Raw genomic sequence first — 26,539 nt, 5'->3', positions numbered from 1 at the left:
GTAGCTTCCTTTTAACAAAAGTAATGACAGGGAAATGAACCTGAGCGATGCTCGGATGAAATAAGTGTCAATGCATTTTTAAAATCCATAGAGGTCTTGTTTAGTACGTTATGTTTGCTCTGGTACATGTATAACGGAGTGTACAGATAGAGTGCACGTTAACTGGCAGTGATAGGAAGACACAGACCTGCATCTGCTGCCTATACCCATCACAAGAACTAAACCTTCCTATAATACAGGGCAAACAGAAGAAGTCTAAGGTAAAATCCTTTGCTGACAACAAAACCCTTTGGGGGATACTGAAGAAGTCAGGGAGGCAGCAATATACAGGTCACACTAAGGAGGCAAAATGTCACAGATGGGGTTAGCAGTAGGATTCAAACCCAAAGTGAAGGTGTTCTCAAGGTATAAGCCTGGGAAAAGTAGAGAACACAAGAAGATCTGTGTGTGGAGAAAAAAGGAGTTTTGATTGTGACCAGGGCCCTCTTGAGGTAAAAGTTTAAGGTAATGTAAGGAGGAGCTATCATAAAGGTCTAAGGGTACATTTAAAACAAAAACCTTACAGAGGGGAAAAGCTGGTAGGCACCCCAAACTCCAGGGGTGGGTATCAATCAAGTATTCTAAGCCCAATCTGACTCCTACATTCTGGCATTCTGCATGAGATGTTTTGGTATCTACTAGGAGGATCAGTTCCATCTCCTACTATTTTCTGGGGTCTCTTCCATCGATAGAGAACATCTTCTGTGCTGCCTAACACTCCAGGTTCTATTCTAATTCACATGCAGAGTGATGGTTTGGAAACAGCGAATAGATTCCATGTTGCCTAACTAGAAAATATTAAAGATGGCTGTGTTTTCTAATGGGGGCTTTCATTATACTTAAATTTAATTGACTAAAAGCCGGATGGTTAATTCAAACAGGAACGCTAGAGGAATCTCTGCAAGACAGGGATGATTAGCAACAAAAACTTTATATCTTAGTATGAATGCCACTTCAACAAATTCTCCATGTTGTTCAATAGAAGTCTTCATATAGAAGACTTGGAATTAACCACAAGAACTAGGAGGAGACATTGCCGATATAGTGTGATGCTTACAATCGGACTAGGACTTATGTACAAAGTTCACTAGATGACTTACAGATAGCTATTGTCTTTCAGCCTGCTTGTCCTGAATTTAGAATGGGGGAGGGTGAGAAAAACCGTAAACACTGCTTGAACTTCTTGGAGAACCCATGGGACAACCTACTAAACCGAACTCAAGATTCTTCTGTGGACCTCCTCACCATTCCTCACCTCATGTTTTTTTTTTTGGACTCTTTTAAAACTTGTATCTATTTACCCTATGGTATTGTTTATGGAAATGTCCTTGACACTGTATGGAAATGTACTTGATATACTGTAGAGAAATGTACTTGACACTGATTATACTAAGCTCGTACTGAGTAATCCACCTTGAGTCTCAGTGAGAAAGGCCGACTATAAATGACGAATCAATCAATCAATCAATCAATCAATCAATCAATCAATCAATCAATCAATCAATCAATCAATCAATCAATCAATCAATCAATCAATCAATCAATCAATCAATCAATCAATCAATCAATAATGCTTCCTCTCTTCTTGCCTTTCCTTTTGAGAAAACAAAAGAAAAAAAGGCTTGTGCTAAAACTCAGCCGGATAGGCCTCTCCCCTCTTTTGCAGGGAATGGTCTCTTCAGCCTGCTTCACAACTTTCGCTATCTAATTGATTACAAAAATATTTAATTTATTTATTGGCCAATAATAAATGTTATCTGTCCCACAGATACAAGGAAAACATTCTTTCTATATATATTTTTAAAATCTCTGTATGATACATGGGTGGATGTTGTAGAACCTTTCTGCTAGCAGAGACACTTTCCTCCAATGGAAAGAGCCCTTGGTTGTTGTGGATTTTCCGGGCTGTATTGCCGTGGTCTTGGCATTGTAGTTCCTGACGTTTCGCCAGCAGCTGTGACTGGCATCTTCAGAGGTGTAGCACCGAAAGACAGAGATCTCTCAGTGTCAAACTGTTTGACACCGAGAGCCTTGCTACAAGTGACATTTTACACATGAAGGATAAAGGATCATTTTCGCAAGTCTTTCTGGGAACTGAAGTTCCTCTCCCCCACCGCTTTTCCTTTTGTTCCTTCCCCTCGCTGCCTGAAGAGACAGAGAAAGCCTGCGGCAACAGCAACTTTTGCAAATCGTTTCTCCAGTCACAAGCCTGCTCTCAATGATCTTTGGGGCAGGCAGCTGCAACTTTCTCAGCTTTCTCCGGAGCATCCCCCCCCACACACACACACACAGCAAGACGATTTGCAAAAGCTGATGTTGCCGTAGGCTCTCTCTGCCTCTTCAGGCAGCGAGGGGAAGGAACAGAAGGAAAAGGGGTGGGGGAGAGGAACTTCAGTTCCCAGAAAGACTTGCAAAAATGATCTTTTATCCTTCACGTGTAAAATGTCACTTGTAGCAAGGCTCTGAGAGATCCCTGTCTTTTGGTGCTGCACCTCTGAAGATGCCAGTCACAGCTGCTGGCGAAACGTCAGGAACTACAATGCCAAGACCACGGCAATACAGCCCAGAAAATCCACAACAACCATCATTCTCCGGCTGTGAAAGCCTTCGACAATATATCGGAAAGAGCCCTTCCCTAACAACAAAATGGATCCAAAAAGACCAATCCACACTCCTGCCATTTTGTACATTGCTTCATTTCCCTTTCTTATCTAAAATGTATGTATTAATTAATTTTATTTGGTTAATTGGTTAACACAAGGTAAGATCAAATCATCCGCAAAGTCTTGCTTTCCTCTCCAATTACAATTTCCCTTTCTAGTCATTATCATTTGCAAATGTTGCTGTTCTCTCTTCGTACATTTTACTACTGTTGCTTTATACGGCCATGTCTTCTTCTGAATTTTATTTTTTTCACTTTTTATTATCTTTGGAAACAGTTGAGGAAATAAAGACTAATAAGCTCTAAATGGCAGTCCCCCCCCCCAACCCCTTTTCAAAATAGAAGCAGAGGTTCTATTTTGGGCTCTTTTAACAACTGATCTGGTTGATATATTTGCATGGCTTCCCATCACAGCAAGACTTATCTTGTTTTTCATGTGTCATGTGTGTGACCCTGTTTAGAAACCACACTCATTGTAGCACCTGCTTGGCCTTACTGACTGTAATGAGAAGTGTACAGTTAAAATGTTACTTGACACCTTGAAAATCCAGGGCAAAATGTGAACAACACTTCTTGGAGGGTCTACTTAAAATGCATCCATGCAAAAAAGGAGCTTTGAAGAGAGGCTCATTTAAATGCCAATAGAGCTGGCCTTCTTCCTAATTTAATCATCTATTCCTCCAGAGAGATACTACGTTCAGTCCTTTATCAGATTTAAAGATTTTAAAAATATTCTACATGTTTTTTGTAGATAATCTGCCATGCCTGTGGGTTTATTTTCTTATTTGTCAGTACGGGTGTTCATTAGTCATTAAAGGACTGGGTGGGTGTTGAGAAGGAAGGCAGCAAATATGGTACTGATTACTGAGTGTATGTATGTCAAGGGGAAATCAGAGATGATAGAAGCATATGTCAGAGACACAATCCTGACGCCTCTCTATCTCGCCAAAGCAACTAGTAATTGTGCCATAAAAATGCTCACTTTTGATAGCGAGTTAATTAGACAATTATTCCAAATCCTGCCGACACCCACAGAACTGTTCTGTGTCAAGTATATACATGAAATAACAGAAGTAATTGCTATCAGTAAACTTAGAATTTCAGCCTGCAGAGTATTGACTATCACCACCACATCAGTTTACCACTGACCGACGATAGCTCAAGTACACGATTAATCATTTTAAACAGAGAAGCCATATACAGTAGCACCTTTCATCAGATCTTGCTTTGGACTATTGTGGCCACCCACAACCTCTTCCTGCTATATGGTACTGTTACTCTTTATCTATTGAGAGGGTAAATATACATGTTATAAATGTAAAAAAAAACTTCTCTCACCTTTATGCCTAGATTTAGCACAATTCAGAGGCAGTCTCATAAATTAAGCCCCCTTTCCCATCACTTGCCCCGCTTTCCATCTGTGCATTGTGCGACATTGGTGGGGGAATTGAACCAAGAGCCCCAGATGCTGAATGAACAAATTAGCTTTCTGTACTTTCCTCCAGAGCTTGTCCATTCAGAACCTCATTTTGCCCTGAGAAAGGAGTGTTTAAACTGAAACATTTTTATGGAAAAATGTTCAGAAGACTGAACACTCTGCTAAAGAATATGCATATGTTACAGAACAGACTTTTCCCTACCTCTTTACAAGGCAGTTCTCAATCCTAGAAAGACCCAACAAACAGACCAGGGAGTGGGGTGGAAAGAAGCCCATACTTATACACTTCTCTGTCCATAAGGAATCATGCTTGAACAGTATAGGATTTCATTACATGTTATACAACCCTGGTAACTGTCTTATCCTAGCTTCTGGCTTTTAAGAACTGAATAACGAGTGATCAAATGTAACCAACAAGTGTTCGTCTGCAACTGCACATTAATTGATTTGTAGATGTCAGTCTGCTATAGCAAATAAAACAAAAGTCCAGTGGCACCTTAAAGATTAATAGTGAAATAAATGTTTTTGCTACTTTTGCTTTTACTAGTTAGTACTTTTACTAACATGGCTAACTCCTCTGGATCTAAGACCAGTGAAATAAATGTTGTTTGTCTTTAAGATGCTACTGTACATTTGTTATATTTAACTGAATGTTAGGTGGTTGATGGTGCCATTATTTTTACTACTCTCTAATTACCAGTAGATTATCTGGGAGTTAGAGCCATCAAAGGGACTTGTTGCTAATGCCTACTAGGGTTTTTACTTTTGAGACTCAAAACATCATATTCCATAAAAACGATGGCACTTTTAAAAGTTTAGGATATATGTATGTGATCTATATCTATCTATCACTTGATGCTAAAAATGTAAACCAGAAGTAATACTCTTTTGATGTATTACTCTTTTTGGCTCCAGTTTGGCAAGCAATTTCTTTGTCAATTGGAGCAAAGAAGGGGAATAGCCTCCTTGCTCCTGTCAGTCTCTTTATGCGAGGAGGGCCTGACTCCTCTGTTCTCTCCACCTGTCTTATAGGGAGGGCCATGAAGGAGGTATGAGTTGACAAGAACCATGTGTATTGCACAATGAGACCCTAAGTTAGTTCCCTGAAGAATCTAGCCCTATTCAGTTTATGTGAACAGTGAAATAAACAATCTCTACTTGCTGGCTAATCTGTCATTCCCCCCCCCCCCCCCCCGAATCTCATCACCCTGCTTGTTCAGTTGAGGAAAGCTTATAATGTGCCTCTTGCAACAACGACAAAAAATGTATTATTTGGGTCACCAGGTTGCAGCAAATGTATCATTTGCAATAACTAGGGGAAAAACCCATCAGCATAATTAGATGGCTTGCCATTGCTCCAGGCACTATCTAACACTTCTAGCTAGAGGTAATAAATTTGAGGCTTGCAAATGCAAAACTGAATAGTATCTTGCAAATGGGCACCATTCTCAAGATATCATTTAAATAATACTAACTCCTAGCATGGAGTCCATGATCAGAGATGTGGATGTATTCAACTACCCACTGAAGGTTGTGGCGGACTCTGGATGCTTTTAGCATATCTGTCTAATGTTCACAACATTATTTCATGCTTCTTCCAAGGGGCTCAGGAAATAGGATCTCCATTCTTCCTCTTTATTCTTACAATAAGCTGGTACAGTAATGTAGGGTGAGAGACTGACAAGACGTCATCCAGCGAGTTGTATCTCTGAGAGAATATATGAACATAGATGTTTCTAGCTCTAACCCATCTTAACCAGTACACCATAATGCTACTCTCAGACAAGTACAGGAGTACTATATACAGAAATAGTATATACTTGAAAAAAAATATTGATTGATGTTGCTTTCTTGTCTTATCAGCCTTACTTTTTTCAATTAGCTACTATACAGTAATGTGGCCACCAAAAATCTTTGACAAGCAATCAGTGCACAAACATTTCTTTTATCTTGCCCCGCTCATTTTCCATTCAACATGCAGCAGTAAACCAAATGCTGGCAATCAGGTTTTCATGCACTAGAACAGGTGTATTTCACCGGATAAGATGTAGAAACATCAAGCAGTGCACAGAAAGGCCAGAAGTTCTGGTAGTTCTGATGAACCTTTTGGAGCTGGGCTCCCCACACTTGTTGGGATTGTGGGCACTTCTGGAATTTTGAGTTAGGGAAATGGCCACCATTGCCCTGACCTGGATAGCCCAGGCAAGCCAGATCTCATCAGATCTTGGAAGCTAAGCAGGGCTGGCCTTGGTTAGTAATTGGATGGAAGACTTGCAAGGAATACTTGGTTTGCTATGCAGAGGCAGACAATGATAAACCCCCTCTGTAAATCTGTTGCCTTAAAACCCCCAGCATAGGTTGCCTTAAGTCCACTATGACCTGACGGCATTTCTACTACCACTGGGTACCATCACAAAATGAGTGCAGCAGGGGGTTGTCACAGAAATGGGCCAATAAATAAACATTGGGAGTATGCAAAACAATTGTCCTCCAATAGTACCAGATGCTTCCAAATAGGCACTCCCTGTAGCCACAAAGATAAATGCCTGCTGGGTTCTTCTGAGACACCTTCTGTGCCACCGAAGTGAAAGAAAGCCCAAATAGGGTGTGTGCTTTCATTCAATACCTTATCCTCAAGACTCAAGAAACAGCACATCACTGTGCCATGTGACAGACTGCTGCATTAGAACATGAATCTTTCACTTTGCATTGCCAGATACTCCCCCACTCAACTGTCTCCCATGAGGTTGTTATTTCATTCCTTAGTGCTGGAATGAAGAACTTACCCACACTAATTCCCATCACTCCTAGTCAACACTGCAGAACAGGAAGTGTTCAAGGGAAAGGCAATTTCTTCACCCTCTACTATATTGATTGATTGATTGATTTAACTTATATTCCAACTTACCCACAAATGGGCTGAGAGCGGATAACAATAATATTTAAAAAACAATAAAATCATAAATAACAGACAGTTCAGTTCAATAAAAAACATCACCCTAAATGGCAGCTATACTTTCTTAACCCCAGCCAATACACCTCACAGAATGGAGGAAGGTAGCCAGATGAACAAGATGAACCAACGTGTAGGAACTGGAGTGGTTTTTTGTTTCCTTACATATCTCATGACTGAGTGTAGGATGTCAAACATGTTGATTTCACAGTCCCCACATGACTTTGAACTGTCCCCAGAAAAGCAAACTGTGGAATTCTTATAAACAGAAAATAACAGGTATGTAAATAGTCCAACTGATGCTTCGGATACGAAAGATCATTAGACTATTGGTATGTGAGAGGGAAACAGCAACTGGTTTCCTATTGCTTCTATTAGTCTAATCTCTCTCCCTCCACATATTCATGTTACCATATGTTGATCAGGAAATACACATCTGTCTGAAAATATGCAGTTCTACTTTAAGCCCTGTGCTGCAGAGTGGTAAGCTGCAGTACTGCAGCCCAAGCTCTGCTCATGACCTCAGTTCGAGCCTGGCGGAAGCCAGGTTCAGGTAGCCGGCTCAAGGTTGACTCAGCCTTCCATCCTTCTGAGGTCGGTAAAATGAGTACCCAGTTCCTGGGGGTAAATGATTGGGGAAGGCAATGGCAAACCACCCCGTAAAAAGTCTGCCAATAAACGTTGTGATGCGACATCCCCCATGGGTCAGTAATGACTCAGTGCTTGCACAGGGGACTACTTTTACCTACCTTAAAGAGCTAAGGAAAATGCTCAAGACTGAATTAATTACATGATAACTTTGCAATCTTTGCAAGAGATGTCAGTGACTTCTGATTGTAGAAACCAAGACACCCGCTCCCTTTTAGAATATTACAAGAGAGGACCCACAATGACTTCAACGGGACATTTCAATTCCCCCCCATCTCTTCTTTCTCTTCCCTACCCTCCCATTGCCTCTTCCCCCTTTCCTGCTTCCTTCTCTCCTTCCCACCCACCTTTGTCTACCCCGTTTTCATCTTTCCCCCTCCTTCCAGCGGCCTCTCCCCCATGGCCAAGTTGTGTGATGCTGACTGAACTGGGCCCAGTTGCATGGTGAGGAACCTGCAAGGACTTGTCGGGGGTACTTCACTTTCCCCTGTATCCTCTTTCCCACACTATTTCCTCTTTTCCTCCTCCTAGCAGCTTCCATATGCTCACTTTTCCTACATCCTTCTTCAAACCCACTAAACAACTTACCTTTTATCTGCCCCCACCTTCACCTATATTTTTTCATTTACTCCATTTATATGCCACCTTTCTCTACAACCAAAAGAGGTTGCATTATTCTTCTTGGCTCCATAATATCCTCACAACAACCCTCAGAGGTAACTTAGGCTGAGCATGTGTGACTGGATCAAATTCACCCAGTGAGCTTCCACAGCAGAGTGATGATTCGAACCTGGGTCTCTCACATCCTGCTCTAAAACACTAACCTCTATACTGCACTGGCTTTGGAAGGGGGGGGGGTTGCTGTTGAAAAGTAGCAAGCAGCCAGGCTTGGGTGAGTCATGCAAATCTTGTGGTATCATGTAGCCCAGTTGTTGCTTCTTGGCCAGGCTCTAATGAATCCTCCCTCCAAGGCCAAAACAGCCCTGAAAAGGGCTCTTCCCCCTCCCTTTTCCTGACAGAAATCAAGCTTGGAATACTGGCTAAACTTTTACGATTGCCTAAAAACAGCCACTGAGGGCATATAACTAAAGCTACAGGTGTTCCTTTTATCATTTTGGGGTTTTTTAAGTTCTCCAATTATTTTTATTTTTTTTTAGATTTCAGATTTTCCTGCAAACCTAGGGCATTTTTCAGGTGTATAGGAAGGTCTGTCTTGTCCATTCACGGCTCCAGTCTCCAGATTTAAGCATCCTCAGATCACGGCCACTTGACTATTAGTATTTAAAATATGGATACTAAATAAAAATTGAAAAGTTTGTTCATCTTCTGGTTGTATGAAAGACTTCTGTTTATTTCTCATTTTTTTAAAGGAAAGAGACAACCAGAACATTCCTAAGAACACTTCCTGGGAAGTGAGCCCCACTGAAGAGACGTGTGTAGGATTTTGAGTAGATCAGCTTAGGATTGCTCCCTATATGACTACTATGCTTTTAAAAAATATAAGTTTAATAGTTTAGTAAAGAAACTATAAGAACTGTTTGGAGATATGCTTTCCCCTGAATTTTAAAAAACTACTTTACAGTGCAGTTCTAAACTGAGCTATATTCTAAATCCATTGAAGTCAATGGGCTTAGAAGGGGTGTAACTACTTTGGATAGCTCTGTAAATTTCAAAGGGTTTGACTGGTTTGGGAGAAACCCCCTGTAAACAACCAGTTCTGGATTGCATAAGGTTGAAATCAAATGTGACATGGCATAACTCAATCTGAGTCATGTTGAATTCTATGTTTGAGAGGGGACTAGATGTACAAAATATGCGAGTGGAAGTGAGGCAAACACTTATTTGTTCAAAAATGTACTTGTCTGTCCAAGCTGCTTTACAAAGCAAAAAAAAATGCAATAAAATCATAAAAATAATAACAATAAAAGTATCAGTATTAATACAAGCCATAAAAACAAGCCAAGAGCCCAGCAGGGATATAAAAACTAGCATGAACATATTTTACGGTTTCTACGTTACAGACAACATTTTAAAATAAATTCAGCACCTAAATTGATATCTATAAAATAGCACCTTGGGCTAGAAGCAGATCATGGAATGCATTGCCCACGCAGCGCTTTAAATCTCTGCCCATCTCTCCAGCTTTACAAGGTTTTAGCAGTGACCAGATATGAGCCACCTGCCAACACATTTGGTTAGGCCCTAAGGACTAGGATGGAGACATGACAGTGGAATTCCTGTTACAAGTTAAGAAGCCACGTTGTTGCCCAGATGTATAGATGTATCAGAAGAAGCCTGACTCTATGCACCCCATTTACAATTAAGTTGACTATCTATTTTTCACAACAGTGAAAGGAGTTAACGAGAAACACAGATCACTTAAGGGGAGGAAAAGATGAAATGTAATGCCCTGGAGTTTTAATAAGTTCTCATAAGAGGTACAGGATGGACAATGATGAACAATGAGAAATTTAATGCCAAGGCATACAGTCAGAGAAAGTTGGCTCATATAAAGGGAAAGAAATAGAATGGAGAGAGATGGTTGAGTCAATCAATACACAGTAAATAGCTTTGAGCCTTTGGGGAAAGGGTGTCAGAGTAGATGTGCCTGTCACTTGGTGGAAGACATTAATGAGAATCTAAACATCAAATCCAGGTGTCACCAAATATGAGAAACAGGCAGGTGGAGATTTGGGGACAAGAAAGCTTAGTTACTTTAAGAGTGGGGTAGTATTTTCTTCCCCAGGCTTGTGCATACAGATATGAGAACACTAAAATAATATTGAGAGAAGAGATGCAGGTTGAGACCAACTTTTCTTTCTTTTTTAGCAATGAAAAACTAACAAGATATTAAGTACCTAAGATGGTACCAGATAGAAGCTTGATAAATCCAGAGTAGGTCTGCCTTTTATAGACACGGCTCCCTTATACTGACTCAATCATCCCTTCATATAGTTCAGTATGTGAGAACCAGGGTTGTGTAGTGGTTAGAGTGTCAGATTGGGCTCTAGGAGACTCATGCTCAAATCCCCACTCTGCCTAGCAAGAGGACACATACTTTCAACCTGAACACCTCAGAAGGTTGTTGTGATGATAAAATGGAAGAGGGGGAAATGTTGTAAAAGGCTTTGGGTCCCCATTGGGAGCATGAGGGGGTATTAAACAAACAAACAAACAAACAAACAAACAAACAAACAAACAAACAAACAAACAAACAAACAAACAAACAAACAAACACAATTTACTCCAGCTGGAACGGGCTTTCCAGGGTTTCAGGCAAAGATCTTTCCCAGCCCAACTACCTAATATGCTCTGTAAAGGAGAAGCTCGGGATGGAATTTAAGAGCTAATGCATGCAGACCATGCATATTGTTAAAGACCTACATTCTATTATTGTTGAAAGGATCTCAGGTTCAAAACATAATGTGCAAGCAACACCAAATAGGCTAAATAAAATCAAGTAGAACAGCAGCTTTGTGGTTCACTAAAAAGGGACAGTTTTAGAAAAAAGTTTAAAATAAATTTAGTGTATTACATGCCTGAGCTCTGAACTGCAACCATCCATCCAATTTCAGTGGTATGTACCCATTTGTAACTATAGATATAAGTGTGGTTACGGCTTCAAACCAGCTCCAAAATTAACATCTTGGTGCAGATTTGGATAAACCCAGTTCCTCTAGATGGTGCTAATGTTAAACCGAATTTAAGCCTCTTGATTCGGTTTAGAAGGCTGGTATTAAAACTCTCTGTATAGCAGGCCCGTTTTCTTTGCCTGACTGGAGGCCTTTATTTCAATCTAGAATTAAGATCTGCCATGGCTAATGCCACATCAGGCTACTTAGTTTTGTTGTGATTTTAGGGCCAGATTTGTTTAAAGACAGAGGTTGTGGTGAGGTGTTTTGTGAGCTTTGAAATGGGAAGCTGGAAGCTGAACACAGATTTCTAGGCTGGCAGGTACTTCATTGGATGATAACAGCTGAATTAGCATTTTAGTTTTTAGTCAAATACAAACTATCTCTACAGGAACAGCTGCTAAACTATCTGCAAGGTTCAGAAAGTGATATTAATTTTTTTCTTTTTAGTAGCACATGCTTTAGATTCTAATGTAAGCCTCTTAGGAAAGGCTACACCAGCTGCTAAAGAATGAAGATTGTAATGTATTCTAAAGCACAGTGGTGGCAGCATTTAAAGTTGTCAGCTTTTCTCCCCCATTTATGCACATCAAGCCCAATGCTCGAAAGGGTTAAGGCAAGGAAGGAAATTGTGCAACTTGCAGAACAGGTGTCCTTGATGAAAACCCAAGGACAGGGAGATTGCTAATCCTGTATTCCACAGCATGATCAAATCACCAAGCAACAGATATAAATAAAAAAGGCAGGAAATGAGGAATTTAGATACAAGTGTGTCAGCGAGAAAATGAAGATTCATTGTGAAGAGGCTGAGAAGAGAAGAAGAAAAAGAAACAATATGACAGAAGGCACAACTGACAAACAAAAATATGAAAAAATCTTCAGGAGAAAATGCAGGCAAATGACAGCAGCATCTACATCAGCTGTGGCCTTACACTATATATTTTTCCTTTGCATTAGAAAGAAAATGATGCATTATCTCTCTCTCTCTCTCTCTCTCTCTCTCCCCCCCCCTTCCTGTTAGTATGAGGGGAAAAAATGAAGAATAAAATTGCAGTGGGAAATAAGCAACCTTTATTTTGCATCTTCCATCAATGGAAGAAGAGTAAGCTTTGTGGAAGCAGCAGCACCTGTTCAATGGCACATGAATGTATCCTGCTTCCATACTACATTCAGCAACCCAATGTTAACCCTCTATGTGCCATCCAATGCTTTTGCCAAATAGAGGGTGTCTTATTCCAGTGTGTTGTAGGCAACAGCAGGTATGGAGTTCATCAATCAGTACTTAACTGACATCTTCTGTAGAATAAACTAACTCCTGCGTTGAGGGCTGCCATTAAGTGGAAAGACTGGATATATTATCCACTAATTGTGGCTTAAAAGGGAAAGAGAACTTCCTTGATTTTTTCTTTGTCAGTATAGAGACAAGACCACTGAGAATACTGGCCCAGTGCAGAGGGACACTGGAGAAGGCTGCTCAACCAATCTTCTATTCTCAAATCTAAAATGTGTTGCAGAATAATCAATTTATGTCAGGAATGGGTGGCTCAGCATGGCAACAGCCCTCCCCACCTGTGAATAAGCCCCCTCGCTCTGGAGGTTCCAAGCAAGCACTCTTATCTTCTTGCCGTCCACTATTGTCATAATGGGCTGGTTTCATGCTACCACTGCTAATGCAGCATGTTGTGGCATCAGGAGGACTCATGGCTCAGTAGTTAGAGCATCTGCTTTGCATGCAGAAGATCCCAGGTTCTATCCCACGTCCTGTTAAAAGGATCAGGCAGTAGGTGATGTAAAAGACCTCTGTGACCCTGGAAAGGCTGCCAGTCAGAGTAAATACCAGTCCTGATAGATGGCTGGTCTGACACAAGATAAGGCAGCTTCATGCATTCATATATGTGTTTAAGCCGGGAGCAATAACCTTACTGGTTGCAAGAGTCATTTGCTCAAGCCGTTGATCTACAAAGTCTGGTGAAATAAATGAAGTACACAAAACTGATCTTTAAAATGAATGTGTAAAAACTGAAACCTGTTACTGAAAACAGCTACCCACAGAATGTCTGATCTATGATAAGGCAAAAGTTCTTAAATAATTTCACAACAAGCCTTTCTTAGGCTTCAGCAAATATAAAGACAGGCACAGTTCAGTTTAGCAATTGAGAAAGAGGTTATCATTGTGCTATATATTATGTTTACATGCTATGGTGGCTGCCCATGACTGCTGATTACCTGCCTCCACAAAGCATCAGCCAAGTTTGTTCACAATGGCCATTCTCTTTGGTAGCACACAGCAAAAAAAATGAAAGCTGTATAGTGATTCATCATAAAAGAATAGGGGGGAATAGGGGGAATCCCATGAATATTACCCAGCTGGCTATTAGTAGTGTTACTTCAGCAATGAGTGGGTGAATGTTCACTGGCTGGAAGTATGTAAGCGCTCCGATGCACTGGTTGGGAGGTGTAACTTTGCACATTCTCTAGAAATTGTTGTAAATTACAGATATCTACCTAAAAATCCTGTTTCTGGTTTTAAGCTCCTTCTAAACCATGGGTGTTCTCAATGTTCTTTTGTATGTCATACACCAAAGCGACCCACAAAAGTCTTTCTGCAGATCTACAAGAATATTACTTAAGTAAATGCATTTACCTAAAAGGATACCCCAGTCTTGTTGCCATCTTTATAAAGCACCACAGCCTTGTCATTTTCCTTTGTCTATACTTTCTCTGTTAACTAGAGAATGACTATGAGATTGAAAATAACTTTCTACACAAATAAAATGTGTCAGCTTTTACTTTACTTTACTATATTATTAACAAAACTCTTCTGCAGTGATCTCCAGCACGTGGTCTTTTTTCCCCCTTGGAATACCTGCCTAGACATGTTCATCTGATGACTATCTTGGTAAAAACACTTACAAAAATTATCCATTAAAAATATTTTTATTCATCCAGGCCTTGGGTGATATTTGATTCTGTTTACAGAATTCTGTCAGCTGTGAGTTTTTATTTTGTTTTTATTATGCAGTATGCTACAGATACAGTTGTTTTTAACACTAGTTACGAGCCTCCATGCTGTCCTAGATTATTAATTTAAAATACTTACATTTAGTTTTTTTCTACAAAGCAAATGTGACATAAATATAAATTTAAAATATACATTAAAAAGTCCTTTAATATCATCTGCTCCAAGGCAACCCAAAGCCAACACCACAAAGGTTCCACTTCTACGATCTGTAGAGGCTTAATTAAACAACACACTGGAATTGAACCATAAAAGGATCTTTGTCACAGTTTTTCACAGTAAACAGCAGCTGCAGACTTGGATCCACCAGAGTTTCTCTGTGGGCGGAAGGATTTCAATTCATACAGTGTGAATTTCTTACCTTTCCCCTCCTGCTGCAGCCCAAATCCCCCAATGCCAAATGATAACTCTAGGGGGTATTTTAAGCTGTGGCAGGAAGGGGAAGCCAAGAAAGTCACGTTACACACGTGGAAATCCTTCTGCCTGTGGAAAAGCTCCAGTGGATCCAAGCTGCTCTGACTTGGATCAAGGCTACAATGGAGAGGAGTTCATGTTTCACTCCTCCATGGTTTTCATGGCATCTCCACCACCACCACCCCACAGGTGCTATTTGCATGTATTACCTGGTATATGTTTCTCCTAACAGGACAAATGGCAGGACAAATGGCCATCTGACGTTGGGGAAACCATGCAAGGGGAAATTGTGAAATTCCTCCTCTCCCTGAATTGTCACCCTGACCCAAATCAGAAACCTCCACAGCCACTTTTTACTAATAAAAATGCTTAGGATTTCCATTCAGATATCTGCCAGCATCTCATCTAGCTTGAGCTTAAAAGTGTGAATAGGAGCAAGTGCACTTAGGAAAGATATTTGTAGAGCATATAGCTTCAAAAGATGTGTGTGTGTGTACATGGAGCATTGTTAACAGGGCAAAGTAGGCTAAAAATAAAGTGAGCACACACTAAGCCATAGCTCATGAAATTGAATTTTCAAGTAGGAGTATATACCTTCATATAGATGACAGCAGCACAGGCATACAAGTTCTTGGAAACTTCAACTAGTCCAGAATATGGTGGCCCAGTTATGGAGAGGTGCACGGTTCACTGATCATATGACAAGTACTAACCAGCCCAACCCTGCTTTGCTTCAGAGATCAGATAAGTTTGGGTATGCTCAGAGTGGTATGGCCATAGGGCTTGATCATATTACATAAAATCTGGCATAGCTTTACTGGCTCCTTGAATTTGAGGTTCAAGACATTCATTTTGACCTTTAAAGCCTTAAAAGGTTTACCACAAGGGAACCTTTCCAACATGACCATAGCTAGGAAGAATCCACTCTGTGTTCTACCATGGTGTAGATCATCCACTCTAAAAGCTACCATGGTGACATGAGACAAGGTCTTTTGCGTAGCAGCAATGTGATTATGGAATGATCTTCCCCACAAGATGCAACTGACCCCATCTCCATTGGGTTGCAGAAAATTGGTTAAAATTTTGTAGGCTTTTGCTTTAACTGATGTTTCTACTGAGTCAATAAGTTACACATTTGTTTAAAGTAATGTAATAATTTGTTCAGCTTCTTTTGGTTCCCCCCTGTTGTTTCTTTTCCTTGTTAATTTTGTTGATTTTATTTATGTTGTTTTAATTACTGTTTACTACTTTGAGGGGCACTTTTTGGACTGAATAGTAACGTAAAAGGAACAACAAATAAATAATATTTGTAGAGGAGATATATGAGTTCCTGATTCACACGAGGATGTGAGTGGTCCACAACTCCATGGAAGAGTGTATGCTTTGTATTTAAAAAGTTCTAGGTTCAGTCTCTCCCACCTCCAGTTAAAAGGATCATAGAAGCAGGGCTAGAATAGATCTCTGCTTGAGCCTTTGCAGAGCTACTGCCAGAGTAACTCATAGCTCTGAGATACTTCCTGAGAGAATCTGTCAGATAAATTGCCTCCCTACTGTTCGAGCCACTGCTGGATGAGGTAATAGACCTAAGAGAAATCTATGCAGATGGAGAAGGGAAGAAACTCCAGAAATTTCATATTTATAAAAACAGGACAAGGAACAAATGGCTTAATTGAGTTAATTAGAGGAAGAAAAAGAAACCACTAATAAAACACATTGGGGAAAAAACATAATGAGTCCCACTGATATCTTGTGAAAGTAGAAGTAAGTTGGGACACATTAATTGTTTAACTGTTAGCAATCTGCTTTTGCTCCTTTTAAAATCAAAACTGGGCCCAAGTTTTCATTACAGAAAAATAGGTAACTGTTACTCATCAAGGGTCTTCTGCTCAGGGACACACTGGGGCTGCATAAGGCAACCGCAGAACAGAATACTTTCTAGCATTGCAGAGCTATCAGAAGCTCAGGGAGGGAATCCACCCCCTATGTGCACTAGATCTTCCCACAGAAACGGCCAAATGACACAAGTGATTAGTACCTCCTTCCTTTAGTCCTCCTGAGATGCCCCAAAGCTCCTACTGAAACATACCCCAGAGAGCTTAGAGAGGTGTCAGAAAGAAGGGAATGTGTGCCTCAATGAATATGTTACAAGTAAGGGTCAAACCACACAAGACAAAATACACTTGAATTACACTCGAATTACACTCAAATACACTCAAATTACAAAATACACTTGAATTACCCATGTAATACCAGTGTATTTTGTCTCGTGTGGTGAGACCCTAACAGCAACCCTATTGCGCAGTCCCACATTGGCAGTTTAGCAAGCCACTTGACCAGACAGAAGGTGAGCACGAGGATCTCATTCGAATAAACTGTGCAGGACAGCTTGGCCAACTGCTGATTTTTTTCTGGAACTGACATTCACAAGAATAATGTCTGATGAAGGTGTTGGTGGCACTCTCCAGAGGAACACTGATGAAGCTACCTGAGGTGTGGTAGAATGTGCTCTTAAGTGAAGAGGACAGGAGACTCCAGCCACTTGATAACAGCATTTAATAGTGGAGATAACCCACCTGGACAAGTCTGAGCCAAAGCCACTTGGCCTTTATTGGGGCCAGCATAGCAAATAAAAAGTTGAAGTCAATATAGAAGAATTACAGGTAATGTTGAAATGAAGAGGCCAGAAGATGTTCTCTTCACAATGGCTAAAGGCAAACTGAGGGAGGGGAACACATGGCAGTTTGGGTGGGAAACTCCTGTTGGGCATATGGCAAATGGGTGCCCCCTCAGAGCTTCCAAAAGCTAGAAAGAATTCTCTTTTTGTGGTCAGCCTGCATCTATGCAGTCCCAATATGGGTCAGCACAGAAGACCAAAGATCAAATTTACTTTAATGGCCTTAGGGAATTAAAATTAACCAAGGAAAGGTTATGTTTAAACTAACCAGAGGTTTCAGCATTGCTCTGGGCTACTACAATACACCAGAAAAACCACCCCCATTAACTCCCAGACTCCAAAGTGAGAGGTGAGAGCAACACAAATGTTTACCTGAGGGATGCTGACTAAAGTTTGTGGTTGAGAATCTGACTTTTTAGTTAGTATACAAAACTGGGAAAACATCTGGCTTTGATGAGAACCAATGTGTGTGTGTGTGTGTAAGGTGTCATCAAATTGCAATCGACTTATAGGGAGCCCATGGGTTTTTCAAGGCAAGAGATACTCAGATGTGGTTTGCCATTGCCTTGACTCTGCATAGCAACCCTGGACTTCCTGGGTGATCTGCCATCCAAGTGCTAACCAGGGCAGATCCTGCTTAGCTTCTGAGCTCTGATGAGGCTGGACTATCCCAGACCACCCAGGTCCAGGGTGGTACATGAGAATACACTGAGTCATATACTCAGTGCTAGCACACAGAGATGGTACACCTTGCAACCATTAGAGAATGGACAACTGACTCCTGTAAAGGGCTGCTCATGCATGCTTCACTTGAAGGACTGATTTACACATGCATGTACATCAATTGAGATCTTATCAGATTCTGAATCATAGAATCACAGGGTTGGAAGAGTCCTCTATGGTCATCTAGTCCAACCCCCTGCAAAATGCAGGAAATTCCCAAATACCTTCCCCGCGCACACACTGTGACCCGTACTCCATGCCCAGAAGATGGCAAAACTCCATCAGGATACCTAGCCAAATTGGCCTGGGGAAATTTGCTACCTGGCCCCAAGGTTGCGATTGGCCATACCCTGGGCATGTAAGAAGGGGCCATGAGAACTAAGCACTGATGTAACCCTTCCTTCTCATGATCTGCCTAGGTTCACAGAATAATCAAGGAAGGTGCGAGCACAAAAGTAGGCATAAGCAATGAATCAGTTACAAAGTATCAAATGTGTTCTATTGGAGTACCAACACTCTCAAGTATATCAAGAAATAACATTCAACAGTAAACGCAAAAACAGTTAATTGACCAGTGTACAAAGAATCAAAATAAGTACAATGGTTAGAGAATTCCAAGGAAGAAATTGGGTCCAAAAACGGTAAGTCCAACAGAGTAAATATTTCTTTTCAAATAAACTTCCTTTCTTCCAGGTAGAAAAAGGAACCAAAGGGCTGCTGAATAGCTGCCTGTTGTGCCCTGCTGAATAGCTGCCTGCTGCGCCCAACAGTCAGGGCCGGCTGAATACTGCTGTTTTGTGAACCTAGCTTTTTGCTAAGCTAGGTTCACAGAATAAGCATTGCTGTCAGATGGCCATCTAGCTTCTGCTTAAAAACCTCCAGAGAAGGAGGGCCCACCAACTCCCGAGGAAGCCTGTTCCACTGAGGGACTGCTCTGACTGTTAGGAAGTTCTTCCTAATGTTTAGCCGAAAACTCTTTTGATTTAATTTCAACCCATTGGTTCTGGTTCAACCTTCTGGGGCAGCGGAAAACAACTATCCTCTATATGACAGCCCTTCAAGTACTTAAAGATGGTTATCATATCACCTCTCAGTTGTCTCTTCTCCAAGCTAAACATACTGAGCTCCTTCAACCTTTCCTCATAGGACTTGGTCTCCAGACACTTCAGCATCTTTGTTGTCCTCCTCTGGAGTTGTAGCTAAAGGCTTTAATACAATTAGGGATAGCAACACTATCTGTCTGCCTGCCTGCCTGCCTGCGTTTTATTAATGAAAGGTTTCAACCAAGAGAGGACCAAAATACCTTAACACATACAACAAATTAATAACTGTTTATAATTAACATAGGGATGCACAGAAAATGTTATATTCATTTGAGAACTGTGGACATTGATCCCTAACCATGATTTAATGTGTTTCTGCCATCATGCTGAGTCTCCATCACCCTCCTATACCTCCATCATTCACCCAGCAGCTGGCAGAGTATGGGGATTTAGCTGAACTCAAGAGTGTGCTAAATATGAGAAGGTGGCATAAGTACTTTAGAACTAGAGGAAAGCAAATATATCTTTCTGGGTGGCAAGGATGAGATGGTGTGTGTGGGTCCTTTCCTAAGTGGTGCACAGATGAGTTTCCATTTGCTTCTTTGACAAAGCTTCCTTTGCCAAAGAAAAGAGCCAGTCCTGCTTCGACTGGGCTGGTACGTACATTCCTTTTGGTCTCCCACTGAGGCTTCCCAGTGAAGTAGTTTTGGAGACTTTCAGATTGCTTACAATTGTAAGTTGAATGTAGCTGGAGAAGAGAATTCAGCACTACTGCCACATGGGCATGTGTTGCAGAAACTTTTACTGGGAATTAGTAATGTAGATCCCTACCATCACCACCCCATGCTTGAAGCAGTTTTTGCAGCTTTCTCTAATTATTTCAAATAAGTCAAAGATGTCTATGTACACATCTGGTATTTAACATGTATTTGCTCCTACACAGCAACATCAAACCCAGAAAAAGCATGGTGTAGTGGTTAGTATTGGACCAGGGTCTGGGAGACCAAGGTTTGAATTCCAACCTGCCATAGAAGCTTGCTGGATGAATTTTGACTAGTCATTCCCTCTCAGCCTTTCCTAGCTCACAGGGCTGTTGTTGCGAGAATAAGGTGGAAAAGGGGAGAACAATGTTGTAAGAGTTTGGTTCCCACTGGTCAGAAAAGCAGGGTATACATAAATAACCTCACACATTCAAGAAATGTTCTTAGGACTGTAGGGTACTGCAATGTTTATTGTAAGTATGATCTTGCTTTTGAGACATTACCTTTTACTTTTGTAATTTACTTTCTCCACTGTTTATGATATATCTGGCCGTATTTTGTTTTTAATTCTGTACTCCTAGTTGCCCTGTTCACTGGATGTCTTTAACTGTTTAATTGTATATTTAATATTTTATATTCTACCTGAATCTCAGTGAGAAAGGTGAGCTATAAATAAAGTAAATAAATACACACTCTATTCAGCACCTTAACCAACCAACCATTTAATATTCCCTCCTCCCTCTATGAGTAACATTGGCTGGGAAAGGCAGGGGATTGTTTTTTAAAAATCAGCAGATTTTAGTCCAATCGCTACGACACATCAAAAGCAGCCATAACTGGTTCTCCGTCAAAGGGCATGTAATGTTTTGCATCTAAATAGTTTGGATTTCATTTCTGCTTGTTAATGTGGGATTTTTACTATTTGTTACTACGAAGTTAAAAGCAGACCTCTGCGGAAAAAAGGAAGGGGACTGGATGGGTGAGTGGATTGGATAGTAGCTGTACCCTATGGGGCAGAGTGAAGGGCAGTTTTTAGTCAGTATGCTCAAGGAAAATATTCATTCTGGTTAATACAGGCAAACTGTGACAGAGCCAGAAAGGGTCTGTGTCTGTGCATTTCTGAGAGAAAATATTTATTCTAGTTGAGTCTGGTAAACTGTGTGGAAGTCTGAAAGGGGTTTTATGCTGGCTAAATGTGGCACACTGTATGGAACTAATGTACAGAGACCTGACCTTAGTAAGCTGGTAGTTAGTAACTTAGTAAGCTGGGAGGATCTTCCCCATTTTCTCCCTGGCCAGAAATGACTGTGTCCACACCCAGGCTAAGAATCTGCCCAAGAATGTACTACTTCAATAGTGAACCACAAAAACACTGCAAAGAAAAGTCTGGCAGAAAATAAAACTTAAATCTGAAAATAAATGAATTGCATGTACCTTTGAGACTATACCTGTATTCATATAACCCTAGTGAACCTCTGCCTAGAGCATGAGGTGCCACTAAAATTCCCATGCTTCTAAAGGCTCATGAGGGGTTTGGGGGACAAGGCTGTTGCATAAAAATGTAGTTTTTACGTTACAGAGGTGAAAGCTAGTTGCTACCTCTTATTTGTTCAAAAAGTATAAGGGTTTTTTTACACTGAGTCCCTTGATAAATTATAAACATTGCATAAGCAGTTTTTTAGAAATTCTGTGATAAGATGGATAAGGGATTCACCTGTTTTTGTTCTTCTCCTAAACTGTCCCACATTGATGCAACGATTTTTGATACATCCCCAAAGGTTGCGTTGGGGTTCTGTCCTTTGATAGCTGCTTGTGTATCTCTGAAAAACAGGGCATAAGCTGATACTGGCTTCTGGGGTTCATTTGGGTCCTTCTTTTTCTTCTTCTTTTGGTTTTTAGGTTTTTTGCCCAGATCCGTCAATGGTCTCTTCTCTCCAGTTACCTGTTGAAAGTTAAGAAGGATGCATTAATGATTGCACTTCATTTCATTTCCGCTTTGGATCAAAGCTCCTGCTGAATTTTGTACTGGGGAAAAAAGAAGTCAACAAGCCAAGTTTAGACTCACCCTTCCGAAAGTAGCCTCTCATATTGTTCCTTTTCCTTAATTGAGCTGCTTAAGAATTTCAGCTTTTCATGAATTATGGAGCAACTAAAATCTAGATAGATTCAAGATTCCTCTAACAGATGCTCTTTTCAAAGTTGTGACTTTAGATAAACAGTCACCAAACAAAGCCCTTACATACACATTTGTGAATGACCTACAAGATTTATGCTCACTGTGTAGTCTGTCTGCTACTCAACAGACAGCTTCACAAACACATCCACATTTTAAAATTTCTCATTATTCAGTTACTCAAAGGTATGTTGACTTGTAAGCTGAATGTGTAAACTAACTCCATAGAAAAACACTGTGTTTGAGGTTCTTTGAGTTGCTACTAATATATTTATTTAAAAAGTCTCAAGGCAGCATACCAAGAAATTACAAAGAACATCACCAAAACCACAATATAAACAAAAATGGACCAAATGTCAATGTAATGAGAAAACTATATGGACAAAACAAATCTTTGATGTGGACATTTTATTTATTTTATTTATTAATTTAGAACATTTCTATCGTGCCTTGTCTCCTTGAATTCAAGACGGAGAACACTCTAGCAACCAAGCTGCAAAGACATAAATTACAATCTGATTAAACACACAAGAGTTAAAGACTGGCAAACTCACTGCCAATTCTGCTGGACAAATGAATCACCCAATGCTTTCTAGAATAGGACTGTCTTACATGCCTTCCTAAATGTAGCAAGGGAAGCCTCCTTCTTCATCCACTTCCTACTAGATCCAGTGTATGACCCCTCTCATGCATTGGACCCAACCATGGGACAGTCATGGCTGTCATGAAGTCCTCAGCTGAACTTGTAGAGTTTAATTTGTGATGTCTTAGTCAAATATGCAAATCATCAATTGATAAATGTTACCTGTCTGTAAGCCTTCTAGAGGCATCTGATTGGCTACTGTGTAAAACAGGATGGTGGATTATGTAGACAAATGGTGTGATCTGTAAAGCCATGTAAAGCCTAGTTCTGATACCATAAACTAGATGTTACAACATGAACAGTTGGGAAGAGCATATTTTAAATCTTCTATCTCATCAAAAAAATCGTGAAAAAAATGTCAGCACATAAGCACATACCTTTTAATTAAATTGTACTTCCAAGTGAGGTATAACATCTATCAACCATATATAATCTAAAGAATAAAAGATTTACTGAAAACAAATATTCATTTGGCTCACATATTATTCTATTTAACTTCTAACTAATTTCAGATATACTCCTGATTTCCTTCTGACTGATGGAAGTTCTCATCTACTGCAATATACTCCATTTTTGAAAGAGCATAAAGGCATCACTGCCCAATTCTACTTATAGAGAAGACTTTATAAAACCTAAAAGACTTTTGTTTCTGCCAAGTATACCTCTGTGGCAATGAAGACTTAATTACAGGAAATTTGACATTGTTAACTATTTCAGCTGAATATATACAATGAAAGATCAGTCAAAGGAAAGTTTGTTGTGTCTCCAAATTAAATTCACTGATTGGGGAACATCGTCTTTTCACATACTTTCTACATCCCCAGTCTCTATCCCCAGTCTCCATCTCTGTCTGGCTCCTCTACAAACTCAATATTTTGATGATTCTACCACTGATCTACAAGAAGGCCTACAGGAAGGCCCCCTATGCTGTTAAGTGCCTTGCGTGGCATTAAAGAAATACATTCTAAAATTTATATTGTACTATTAACCTTGTACATATGCTTTACAACTATAGACTGTATCAAAAGTCCTCCTCACAGTTTGATTAATGGACCTATTGTATTCTCTACCACCCATCTTGTTACTTCTCCAGATACATTAATGATTGGGTTAGTTAAGCATGTCCTCCCTATGGTGAAGCCCAAAGACTATTTATTTGGCTTCCCATTAAACATCAGCATCAGTCATTTTGGAATTTGTCTCTGTCCAGAGCTCTGAGCATTCCTTCTTTCTTTTTGTTAAGTAAGGATTTTGTGTGGTTGAGAGAGAGGCCCCTTTAATCTCTTATTTCTAAACAGCAGCCCAATAGTTTTATTCCAGCTATGCCTAGACATTGAACTTTAATGTTTATTGCCTAGCATCACTGTGCAGTTGCTTTCTACTTGCTTTTGTGTTGTTTAGATTTACAAATGTCAAAACTGCTTTCTGTGTGGGCGTTGCAATGCTTTCTTCATTCTCTGTTATGAACATCAAGGCCAAAGATCAAATGCAACACAATTTCTAAGAAATATCAGCTATTTCTTCTCTCCTTCCCCCCACAGACCTGTAATCTCCCTTGGCAATTCTGGCAAAACAACTCTCTAAGGAGTTTCAAGTTTCTCTCACTAACCAAACCCTTTTACTTTTGCAGTCAGAGATCTTCACAGTAATCCCCAGTGCTTTCCCAGGAGGTTTCATTTAACTGTGCACACATTTTCACTAAAATCTACTAACAGATATGTTAACATCTTTCCTTTTTCGTTTTCCAATCACATTAATCCAGTTTGGTGGCCAGTGAAATTGTCATTATTTGCAGTATATATATATATGTACATATTTGATACATACTTTTATTTTAATTATTATGATCATCATAATCTGAGGCTCAAACAGATTTGTCTCTTAGCTATGGCTTTGATTCTTGTAGTAAGAATCCCAGTCATCTACACTTTGCCCCAGGAAACTGGGTACTCATTTTACTGACCTCATAAGGATGGCTGAGTCGACCTTAAGCTGGCTATCTGAACCCGACTTCCACCAAGATCAAACTCAGGTTGTGAGCAGAGCTTGGACTGCCATACTGCAGCTTACCACTCTGTGCCTCAAGGTTTTTGTATAATAATAATATTTGATTTATATGCCGCCCTTCAGGACAACTTAATGCCCACTCAGAGCAGTTTAAAAGTATGCCATTATCATCCCCACAACAAAACACCCTGTGAGGTGGGTGGGGCTGAGAGTGCTCTGGAGAGCTGTGACTGACCCAAGGTCACCCAGCTAGCTTCAAGTGGAGGAGTGGGGAATCAAGGCCAGTTCTACAGATTAGAGTCCAGTCACTCTTAACCACTACACCAAACTTGTTCTCTTGAAATCTGGGAGATGATGGTGATCTTTACGATGTTATGCTCTGCTGACAATATTGACTTTTCTAATACATCTGCATGCAACCAGATAACTCATGCACATGCTAACTCATACACATGTAAAAGCATCTGGAAAGGACATCTTTAGTATAGGAAAATTACCATGACTTCAGGAAAAGTCTTACTAGTTATCAGAATCCTATTCTGGTCTTTTCAGTGGGGTTTACATCCAAGAAATTATTCTTAGGATCAGGGCTTTTTTTATGGGAAAAGAGGTGGTGGAACTCAGTGGGTTGCCCTTGGAGAAAATGGTCACATGGCTGGTGGTCCCACCCCCTGATCTCTAGACAGAGGGAAGTTTAGATTGCCCTCCCCGCTGCTCCAGCGGAGGGCAATTTAAACTCCCCTCTGTCTGGAGATCAGGGGGCGGGGCCACCAGCCATGTGACCATTTTCAAGAGGTTCCGGAACTCCGTTCCACCGCGTTCCAGCTGAAAAAAAGCCCTGCTTAAGATTGCACTGTTAATGTATTACTTTTGCCTGCATATGTTAAAGCAACCATGCAAATAAGTCAACAAAAGTTAATAGCCCAAAAACTTTTAAAACTTGCTTGCTAGTCTGCAATGTACCAATGTTAGGTGGCTGAAAGGAACAGAAACCCAAGTTTTTTCAAAGTTTCCCTGGTTGGTCACCAGGAAGAGTCACTTACTGTCACAGGTTGTTTACAAGCCTGTATCACAGCGATATGAATAATTTTGTATGGATTCTTGCATATGTGGTAGAAGTGTGTAAGGAGGACTAAGAGTTTGGGGGCACTGGTGAAAAAAATATTGTCACTAGATTTTAGCATCAGCTTGCCCTCTTCCATTGAATTGTTTCTTCTAAATTATGTCATTGCAATGAATAGTTTGGGCAAATTGCTCTATATCAGTTAACCACTGCAAGCAATTAATGTTTACCAGACTCTAGACATCTAAGCTGTCCCTCCATCAAAATAAGACTGGATGAACCAATTTAAAGAAGGCTTTATATTACTTAAGCTAACTGAATTGCAAAAAGCTTGGGACATAGAAGAAATGGTTAAAAATGGAATTTTGCACTTAACAAAACATCTACAATTTTTAGTTGTAGATTTTCTGGGCTGTATGGCCGTGGTTTTGGCATTGTAGTTCCTGACATTTCGCCAGCAGCTGTGACTGGTATCTTCAGAGGTGTAGCACTGAAAAACAGAGATAGTGTCAATGTGTGGAGAAGATGTTAGCAGGTAATTTATATCTACTCAGGAAGGTGGGTTTGGGCTGAGTCATCCTGTAAGAATTTCCCAGGGTGTGGAATGCTAATGGGGGGGAAGCTTCACTGTATCCTGAGGAGGTTCT

The 26,539-nt window shown here is 40.3% G+C and overlaps 1 protein-coding gene across 4 annotated transcripts in view; it reads right to left on the bottom strand.

The window, feature by feature from the left end:
• Nucleotides 1-26,539, bottom strand: part of TOX2 (TOX high mobility group box family member 2) — a 297,642-nt gene that overhangs the window by 29,676 nt on the left and 241,427 nt on the right. For all 4 annotated transcript variants that reach the window (XM_054979270.1, XM_054979272.1, XM_054979271.1 and 1 more), the window contains one exon: nt 21,721-21,948. In XM_054979270.1, coding sequence (XP_054835245.1) covers nt 21,721-21,948 — 228 coding nt within the window. The remainder of the gene's footprint in view (nt 1-21,720; nt 21,949-26,539) is intronic.

The sequence above is a fragment of the Eublepharis macularius genome, chromosome 5 (assembly GCF_028583425.1).
Source record: "Eublepharis macularius isolate TG4126 chromosome 5, MPM_Emac_v1.0, whole genome shotgun sequence".
Lineage (NCBI taxonomy): Eukaryota > Metazoa > Chordata > Lepidosauria > Squamata > Eublepharidae > Eublepharis > Eublepharis macularius.
Note: the sequence above shows the minus strand (reverse complement) of the source record. Positions and strands in the feature narration are given on the sequence as shown.